Source organism: Camellia sinensis, chromosome 8 (assembly GCF_055761805.1).
Source record: "Camellia sinensis isolate YWXY chromosome 8, ASM5576180v1, whole genome shotgun sequence".
In the NCBI taxonomy this organism is placed as follows: Eukaryota; Viridiplantae; Streptophyta; class Magnoliopsida; order Ericales; family Theaceae; genus Camellia; species Camellia sinensis.
The window spans coordinates 135,880,791-135,890,730 of record NC_138968.1 but is presented as its reverse complement, the minus strand read 5'-3'; the positions used below and the strand labels follow the sequence as shown (position 1 = coordinate 135,890,730).

The 9,940-nt window shown below is 36.4% G+C and overlaps 3 protein-coding genes across 3 annotated transcripts; all 3 read left to right on the top strand.

Annotated features, from left to right (window-relative positions):
* The first annotated feature begins 999 nt into the window (after positions 1–999).
* On the top strand, positions 1,000–2,309 carry LOC114312525 (F-box protein At3g07870-like). Its single transcript, XM_028258764.2, has one exon. The coding sequence runs from the start codon at positions 1,041–1,043 to the stop codon at positions 2,307–2,309; it is 1,269 nt and encodes a 422-aa protein (XP_028114565.2). The 5' UTR covers positions 1,000–1,040.
* Positions 2,310–4,988: 2,679 nt separating this feature from the next.
* Positions 4,989–5,804, top strand: LOC114312526 (F-box/kelch-repeat protein At3g23880-like). Its single transcript, XM_028258765.2, has one exon. It carries the CDS (start codon positions 4,989–4,991, stop codon positions 5,802–5,804), a length of 816 nt encoding a protein of 271 aa, XP_028114566.2.
* A 1,737-nt stretch (positions 5,805–7,541) lies between these two features.
* On the top strand, positions 7,542–8,054 carry LOC145798080 (uncharacterized). The gene has a single exon (XM_082885546.1). It carries the CDS (start codon positions 7,542–7,544, stop codon positions 8,052–8,054), a length of 513 nt encoding a protein of 170 aa, XP_082741672.1.
* Positions 8,055–9,940: the final 1,886 nt, after the last annotated feature.

Sequence of the window (9,940 nt, the reverse complement as noted above, 5' to 3'; positions counted from 1 at the left end):
CAACTTTCTCTAATAAAAAACTATACTAAATAATCTGATGATAAAAGAATTAATAACCAACTCCATGAGAATAATCATAAATAAATAAAATAATGATCAGGGTAAATAAAAGGCGAAGTCAAAGCTAGACACTCTCTTTCTGATAGCCTCAACAATGTCGGACTACTTTCCCGAAGAGGTATTGATCGAAATTCTCTCCAGATTACCCGTAAAATCTTTGCTTCGATTCACTTGTGTGTCGAAACCATGGCGATCTCTTATCACCAGCCCTAGTTTTATCAACACCCGCCTCAACAAGTCCACCCATTGAGTCCCCCACCCCCACCCAGATCATACACTACAACAGTTACTGTCGTCAAGTCGTAACACATTTGAGACACACCCAACCACTTGGGAAACAAAAACGATGACACCATGACATGGATACAAAGAAACCCATCACAAAAACTGAGACTACCAACAAAACAAAACAACTCTGCATTATTATGAAGGGAAAAAAATACATACCTGCATGATGGTGAGTTTGACGATTGGTAAATGCTATCCCTGCTGCGACGTCACACAGACGGCGCACCAAACCCCTTCCCCAAAAAACTCAAAACCCTAACAGTCAAATTGTGGAAATGTGTATCACCGAATCAATGAAGTTACCAAAAATGAAGGTGATCCCATCAAAAATAACCCGATGAAATAGGAAAGGGCATAACTGTCCAAGCCTCACTACCAAAGTTGGAAAATAGGATCAGATAGATCTAAACCTCTCCACCAGTGGGACTTATCAGATAAGCATTTCAAAAGTGGGACTAATTGGTATAGTTGTTTATGAGATAAGATTTATTGATAAATATTCCTATAAATTGAATTTTTCAACAACTTTCTCTAATAAAAAACTGTACTAAATAATCTGATGATAAAAGAATTATAACCAACTCTATGAAAATAATAATAATAATAATAATAACAATAATAAATAAAATAATGATCAGGGTAATAAAAGGCGAAGTCAAAACTAAGACACTCTCATTCTGATAGCCTCAACAATGTCGGACTACTTTCCCGAAGAGGTATTAATCGAAATTCTCTCCAGATTACCTGTAAAATCCCTGCTTCGATTCACTTGTGTGTCGAAACAATGGCGATCTCTCATCACCAGCCCTAGTTTTATCAACACCCACCTCAACAAGTCCACCAACAACACTCACACTCACTTGCTCCTACTCAGATACACTTGTCTCAATCCCAATCAAGAACACTACTCATTGCGTTTCGACAACAAAACCTTCAACCACTACGCCCAATTCACTTCTCCATTCAAAACCCACTTCTATTTCAGGGTAGTTGGTACTTGTAATGGCTTGGTTTGTCTCTCCGACGATCGGTTTGGTGACAAACAAAATATAATCCTTTGGAACCCTATGATTCGAAGGTATGTGGCCCTTCCAAAACCCAGTCTTTCTCTCGATTCCTATAGTCCTTACATGTCTGTTCTAGGGTTTGGCTTCGATTTGCTAACCAAGGACTATAAGGTAGTTAGAATTTCTCACTTTGAGAGGCGAAAAAATGCAATTCCTCTTCCTAAAGTTGAGGCTTACTCGCTTAAAACCGGTTCTTGGAAAGCCCTGACTTGTGGTGTTCCTTCATATAATATGGTTGAGTATTTCTGGGAACATGTTTTTCTGAATGGTTTTGCACATTGGATTGCATACAAGCGAGTTGGGGATGGTAAATTCCATAATGTGATTTTATCATTTGGTTTTGGTGATGAATTGTTCCATGAGATTGAGCTCCCAGAAACAGTGGCTCCTAGTTTCCCGTTGCATTTGGGAGTTCATTTAGTTGGGACTATGATCGCGGTGAGTTTTATTGATTACAGTGCAAACCGTAAATGTGTTTCCATATGGGTGATGAAAGACTATGGTGTTGTGGAGTCCTGGACGAAGCAATATAATGTTGACTGTCAGGCAGGTTTAACGTTGGTGTTTGGTTTTAGGGAGAGTGGCGAATTGCTTATGGGGACTAGAGGTGGAGATATGGTTTCGTATCAGCCTGAGAGCAATCGCATTGAGAAACATGGATTGCGTGGTGTCAAAGGCTCATTTTATGCCAGTCCCTATGTGGAAAGCCTTGTTTTGTTGGATGGATCAAATGGGAACTTGCAAGGGCCAGTGAACACTGATCCTGTTTTGCCGAAAGTTACAAATGAGGAAGAAGTGGATGAGAGCACACTCGAAATAGCCTTGAAGAGGAATTTTCTTTTTGCAGCTGCTTATATAACTTGTAGCCTGTTGGAGTTCCTACTTCGGAATTAGGATCAATCTAGTTTTTGGGCCATAGACATGTAAGTATCGGTAGTAGTAAGCTGCATAATCTGACTATCTCTTCTCTGAATAGATTAGTAATCATAGTCTGTCTTTGACACTAGTGAATAGTATCTTAGGTTTTGATACACTGTGGAGTGTTTTGACAAATAGATGGCTAATGTCCTTTTTGCTTACTAGTTACATATTAAAAAAAGAGCCCTTTTCCAATGAAGGTTTGATGAACATGCTTGATATTTTCTCTTGCCATGTTGTCTTCTAGGTATATTTTAGGCGTTATATTGTCCTTTTGCTGTCTTACATATCATTTCTCACTACTTTTCATGTATATGTTTATGAATGAGTTTACTTGTCAAAAGGTACATCTCCTCATGTACTTTTGAATGAATTTTATATGGAGGAAAGTTGCTTGATAAGCCCATCAATGATCTCAAAGATAAATTCTGATGCTTTCATATATGACTTCAGTAAACTCTTTGTTTTCAGAGAATTCCTTAACTTGCATCAAAATACTTGTCTGTTTCAGACTTATTAGGAGCCATATATTCTTTGTAAATGACGAAAGGTCCATTAGAATATTTGAGGAGATATAAAATTTGTCTAGTGCACACTATTTTAGCATACCGAACCACTGAAGCTGTATGATACCTTATGGGAGATTGATATTGTTACCATTAAATCCTTTTTAGAAAAAGCATGTAGTTTCTGAAAGTAAACTTCAGGGAACTAGCTCATCAATTCTAATTGCTTATTGGTTCCTTGGGTGTCCAATAATGGAAATTTGGTTTGGTCTGATGTGTTTGTTGTAGTTAGAATTTGCATGCCATTGGGTCGGCATTTCCTTAAAAAAAGTTAGAAGGCTCAATTGTTTATATCGAAACTTTGAAACAAATAAATAGTTGTTAGAAAAACAATCAGGCCCAGTCGGTTGCTATAGAAAGATAATTGATGTGAATTAGATCTCATAGAAAATATAATATAACAGTAGAATTTCAATTTAGAGACAAGACAACCAAAGGCTCTTACAATTTAACTTCTTCAAGGAGAACTCCCAAAACTGTTTTGTATTTATTTAGGTCTGGCAGAGTGTTTTGTTTTTGAATAGGAAAAAAAAGGGGAAAAAAAAAAGACGCACAAACATATATCAAATTGTAATTATTCACAGGATATGTGTGAGTTTCTTCACATGGTATCAAATTGTAAAATTAGATGTTAGGACGCCCAAACAATGCCTATGAACCTTGCGTGTTTGCTACTACTGTGAACTTTGTGCTTTTCAACATTCAGTTATTTTGCACTATTATTGCAATTTTTATTTGGTTGCAAACTGTCAATATTTGATTCCTTATAGGTGTTCATCTTTATGAAATTGTTTTTTTATACTCACTTTTAAATAAATTTCTAGTCAATTATAAAGTATCATTTTGAAAAAGGGGATTACCATTTTGCAATTTTTTATTTATTTTTTGATAATCGCACTCCAAATTTTGTGATTTAGTGAGCATAAAATATGTATGTAACTTTTGATAAATATCGAGTATTTTATTTTTACTTTTTTGAGAAGGGGGGGGGGGGAATGCAATTTGCACTTTTTCCCGAAAAATTGAAAAAAATTATGTTTCAGTTGTAAAATTTTACACTTTATTGGAAGGTTAAGAGTGCGATTCTTTTTGTGTGTGTATGAGTTTGTTCTCTTACTAAAATGAGTCCATTTATGTAATTGTGATTTATATTGTATATGTCTTCATTGTAATTGAGATACATTGTATTGATTTTTTTTATTTTATTTTGGAAAGGCTCAACATTTTGGAACTTTTTAATTTGAAAAAAAAAAAAAAAGAACTAATAATGTGAGACAATAAGTAGATATTATTGTTTTTTTTTGTCATCATTTTATATCACTTAATATGTAAATATTAAAAAAAGGGAAATTATGGAAAAAATAATAATTAGGGTTTGATCATTGTAACAAAATAAATCATAAATTTTTAATTTTAATTTACTAAATTATAAAATTTTGATTTGTTTTTAATTTAAATTATTTGTTTATTTAAAATTGACAGGAAATATTATTTAATCATTAAACTCAAAATAAATGTAAATGAAATGTCTAAAATATAATTTTTAGTTGAGTTTAATAATTAAAATATTATTTATTCGCTAATTTTACTTGGTTAAGATTGAAAATAAATCAATAATTTATGATTTAAAATTATAAAATTAAAACTTAGGATTTATTGTCAAACCTTGTTTTTTTTTTTCATTGTAATTTTCCTTATTAAAAATAAAAAATACCTTCATATATAAAATGATGAAAAAAAGAAAAAATAACATATCTGTGTAAATTTTAAAAATAATTATAAATTCATAGTAAATTTTACAATAATATAAATTTGTAATTTTTTTTTTTCAAAAGTAAGATTGATTTATAATTTTCAAAAACAAAACAAAAACTAAAAAGCAATCCTCCTATAACCATATGCCACGTGGTGAGCCGCTGTTGAAGTCATGCCCTTTCCCCTCTCAGGAGACATCGTCGTTTAAAAAAATATTTTCTTTGCCGCCACACACTCTCTCGTCTCCTCTACAAAACCTAGGGTTTTAATTTTCCATGCCTCTTTGTAGAACAAGTGTAAAACCCTAAAATCAAACTCTCTCTCTCTCTCTGAGATGTCGGACTACCTACCTAACAAGGTACTGATTGAAATCCTCTCAAAACTCCCAGTGATCTCTCTCCTCCAATTCAGGTGCGTATGCAAATCATGGTGCTCTCTTATCTCCACCCCCTCTTTCATCACTTCCCACCTCAATCACTCCACCACCACCTTCAACTTGATTCTTCTTCGCCAATACTCTCACCGCAAAGAGCGCTTCTCACTCCACTTCAACAACCAAACTTTCCCCATATTCCTAGACCTCAAATGCCCATCTTTGACTCGCTTCAAATACTACTTCAGAATTGTTGGGTCCTGTAATGGGTTGCTCTGTCTCATCGACGATTACTTCGGTTACACCAATACCATCATTCTCTGGAACCCTTCGATTCACCGCTCTCTCACCCTTCATGTGCCCCGTGTTACCTCTAAATCAACTTCCCCTTTTATGTGTGTTCATGGGTTTGGCCTTGATTTGATTAAAAATGACTTCAAGGTTGTGAGGATTTCATATTTGGGATCAGAAAATGGGTTTAAGGTTCCTCCTCAAGTCGAAATTTATGCCGTCGGCGATCGTTCTTGGAGGGATTTTGATGGTGTTGTGCCACGTTTTGGCATGGTTAATTACTTTTGGTCACAAGCTTATTTGAATGGGAAGGTTCATTGGGTTTCTTACAAGCTCATTAACCCGGTTACTCGTGGTTGTTTTCTTCTGTTTTTTGATTCGGGTAATGAAGTCTTTGGTGAGATTGAGTTGCCACTGAGTCTGGTTCATGAGTTTCCTAGGAACATGTTGACTACTATAGTGGGTGAATCGCTTTCGGTGCTATAGTATGATTCACCGATATACAGTAAGAGTTGTACCGTGTGGGTTATGAAAGACTATAAGGTGGTGGGATCTTGGGGTAAGCGATATACGATTGATCTTGATGGAAGATTGGTGTTGATGTTTGGCTCGAGAAAGAACGGTGAAATGCTGTTGGGAATGGGTAGAGAGCTGGTCTCGTATGACTTTGAGAGCCAAGAGATCACAAACCTTGGAGTTCGTGGCAGCAAAGATGCATTTTGGGTGGATAATTACACGGAGAGCCTAGTTTTACTTGAGGAAGGAACTCAAGTCGTAGATGGCCACTCGACAAATTCTTCTGATGCAGTTAATAGTGAGGGGGAACTAGCTTTGCCAGAGGAAGATGATGGACCTGACGAGAGTCTAGTTGAATAACGTGCATACTTCATGTAAACAGTTATGCTTAATACGTTTGAAGCTTGTCTTTAGGTTTGCTGAGTAACTTCTTGTTATTAAATACATGCTATTTTCTTAGGATTAAATGCAAATGTTAAAAGTTAAAACGTTTCTTAGTACCTTGTTTGGATGCTAATATCTTGCTTTTGTTGCAGCTTATTAAAAAAATTAAGGTAATGGGTTGGCTCTGCTGACTATTTAGTACATTACGTTATGGTATCTTATTCTTATGTTGGATAGAAATTTCACTTTCCTAAATAGTTGGTGTTGTTGCATTGTTTGCTTGAAGGGTGCTAGTGGTAGTTGGTTTTTCAAATGGTGTAATTAGCACTTCTTGAGCCAATGGTTGGCATAAGGTTCCATGCTGTGTTTTCAGTTAATAAATTTACTTGAACCAAATGAACATCTACTTACTTGATTTAATGAATCTTTTCCATGACATATTCCCCCACCTACCTGGAAACATTTCAATCTCTTTATATTTTGGATCTTATATCATATCTCTATCCAATTAATGAGTTAAGCTGTAGCTAAGCTGTTAGCAGTTTCTCATACCCAACCCTCGCTACCTCATTCTCATAAGTCGATAGTGTGAATTGTAGTTTATATTTTTCATTATGGATAGTTTAGTCCTTTAGGTTGTTAGTGTTTCATTCTATTAGCTTAGGGTTTTGTTCTCAAATTGATTAATTGTGAGACAAGGTTTTCTTATCAATTATCATGGTATCAGAGCCAAGTTACAGAGGTTAGCATACCTTTCGTAGATCATCATTGATCATCGCAACCCCTGTTCTCTTCGTTTCGCAGATCATCATTGATCATCGCTGCCCCTGTTCTCTTCGTCGCACTTCGAAGCTCGACCTCGCAACTAGTTCATCTGGTTCAATTGAAGCTCTCTACTTCTGGTTTGATCGAAGCTCTCTACCTCTAGTTTGATCGATTCTCTGGGTGACTCTGATTGGTTCAGTTCTCTGTCTCTCACTCCAGACCTGGTATCTGACATCGACTTCGCCTTCTGGGTTTAGGTTCAATTCTGTCTCTCTCACTATATGCTTTGCCTTGGTTCTCTCTCTCTCTGATTGCTATTTGAGGGTGATTGGGTTTGGTTATTATACATTTGACCTTGGGTCTGGTTATTATAAGTTTGACCTTACGGGCTCTTTAATTATAGCAACAACAACTTTGGTTGTGAAATTGTCTCTCTGCTTTGATTTTATTGTGTTGCTTAATTATAGTATTATGGCTGATGATAAATTACAAGCTATCATCACTACGTTAGATGGTACTAATTATTCCTATTGGTCTCGTGTAATAAAAAATTTTATAATGGGTAAAAGCATGTGGAACTATGTTATTGGTGTGACTATTAGACCTATGGAATCCCAACAAACTGAGGCCGATGTTGCTAAATGGGATAAGAAAAATGCACAAATTCTTACTTGGTTTCATAATTTAGTTCAAACTACCATTAGTATGAATTTTTCCAAGTATTCTACTTCTAAACAAGTTTGGGACTATTTGAAAATCATGTACTTTAAGTCTAACTTTGCAAAACAGTATGAACTTGAGATGTCTATTCGCAGTACTAGTCAGAAAGATAAGTCCATTCAAGAGTTCTACAATGAGAAGACTACTTATTGGGATCAGCTTGCTTTGATAGAACCATCAGATTTGCAGTTACTTGACAGTTACACCAAGTATCGGGAGAAACAACATCTGGTTCAATTTCTTATGGCCCTTCGTGATCAATTTGAGCCACTTAGGGGAGCTATTCTTCATCGGTCTCCTTTGCCTTCTGTGGATGGTGTTGTTCATGAGCTTGTTGCGGAAGAAACTTGATTTAAGGTGGCTCATGGTGCTCCTGCTTCCCAGTCAGTTTTTGCCACTCATCCGCTCTTGCCCACCCCACCTTCTCCTTTATTTCAGGTTACTGGCAAGCCCAAGCCTCAAGTTTCCATGGATGAGTGTAGCTTCTGTCATCAGAAAGGCCATTGGAAACATGCTTGTCCAAAATTTTTGCAGCCCAAGGGTTGTTCATCTGGTCCACCATTCACTAAGCCAACATTTTTAGGATCTCGCTCATCTGCCGGCTTTTCTGCACCAGTTACTGAGAATGGTCCATCTTCCAATATGCAGTCTATGTTTGAGCAGTTCAAGTCTTTCATGGTGGCCAATCTAGATCTTTCGTCTCAGGCCTCCGCTATGACTATCACTCAGTTAGGTTTGTCTGGTTCATCCTCTTCAGGTTATGTCCACACTTCGTAGATTTTTTATTCTGGTTGTTTACATCATATGACCCATGTTGTATCTCTCCTCAGTAATTGTGTCTCACATTCTTCTTTTATCACTATTGCTATCGCTAATGGTTCTTCTATGCCTGTACACTCTATTGGTTCTATTTCCTCTTCCCATTTGTCTCTTTCTCCTGTATTTTATGTGCCTCACCTCTCACTCAATCTTATTTCTATTAGTCAATTATCTGATTCCGGTTTTGATGTTGTTCTCTCTTCTTCTCATTGTGTTGTGTAGGATCGGGTATCCAAGAGGCAAATTGGGATCGGGCGTAGAGTTAGAGAACTATATATCTTGGATAGTTCGTATGTTCCTCCAAAAGTGTCTTCTACTGCATTGTCTTCTTTTTGTTTAAACAATAAGTACTCTTTATTTTATATTTGGCATTCTAGGATAGGTCATATGTCGAGTGATCGTTTGAGGATGTTAGTTCGGTCTGGACATTTAGGCAATTTTCCTATTAGTGATATTTCTGAGTGTCGTGGTCGTAAATTGGCTAAAATGTCTACTCTTCCTTTTAATAAAAGTAGTTCTATTTCATCTTCTCCTTTTCAATTGGTTCATATTGATGTTTGGGATCCTTCCCTTATAGTTACCAAGGGTGGTTCACAATATTATGTGTCTTTTGTGGATGATTACAAACGATTTACCTGGGTTTATTTGATGACTAGAAATCTGATTTTTACAAAATATATTCTAATTTTCACTCCATGATTCGCATTCAGTTTTCTACAACCATTAAAGTTCTTCGTTCTGATTTGGGGGGTGAGTATTACTTATTTGAGTTTGAGGACTGTTTAGCTACTCATGGCACTATTCATCACTCTTCGTCTTCTGACACTCCTACACAAAATGGTTAAACTGAGCGCAAACATCGCCATCTCCTTGATACAGCTCACTCGTTGTTGCTCTCATTTTTTGTCCCTTCTGTTTTTTGGAGAGAAGCTGTGCTCACTGCTGCATATCTTCTCAATCGAATGCCTACTTCTCTTCCCTCAAGTTCATCTCCTTATGAGCATCTTTTTGGTGTTACTCCCAATTATTCTCTTCTTCGTATTTTCGGTTTTGCATGCTTTGTGCTCCTTCCTAAACGAACGCGCTCTAAGCTTAGTTCCTGTTATATCCTATGTGTCTTCTTAGGGTATGGCATTAATCATAAAGGTTATCGGTGTTATGATCCTACCACCAAAAAGCTATATGTGTCTAAGCATGTCACCTTTTTAGAAAAGCTACCCTACTACATTATACCTTCCACCCTTGTCCCTATTATCAATGATGAATTGGTTTACGTTACCCATTTCCTCCTGATGTTTCTCCTGATGAGTTTGTTTATGATCTTGAGGTCTCTACTTTGCCTCTTACTAGCACTTATGATATCTTGCCAGCTACTTTCTCTTCAGCTCCTACTTCCTCTGCTCCTCTTCTTGTTTATC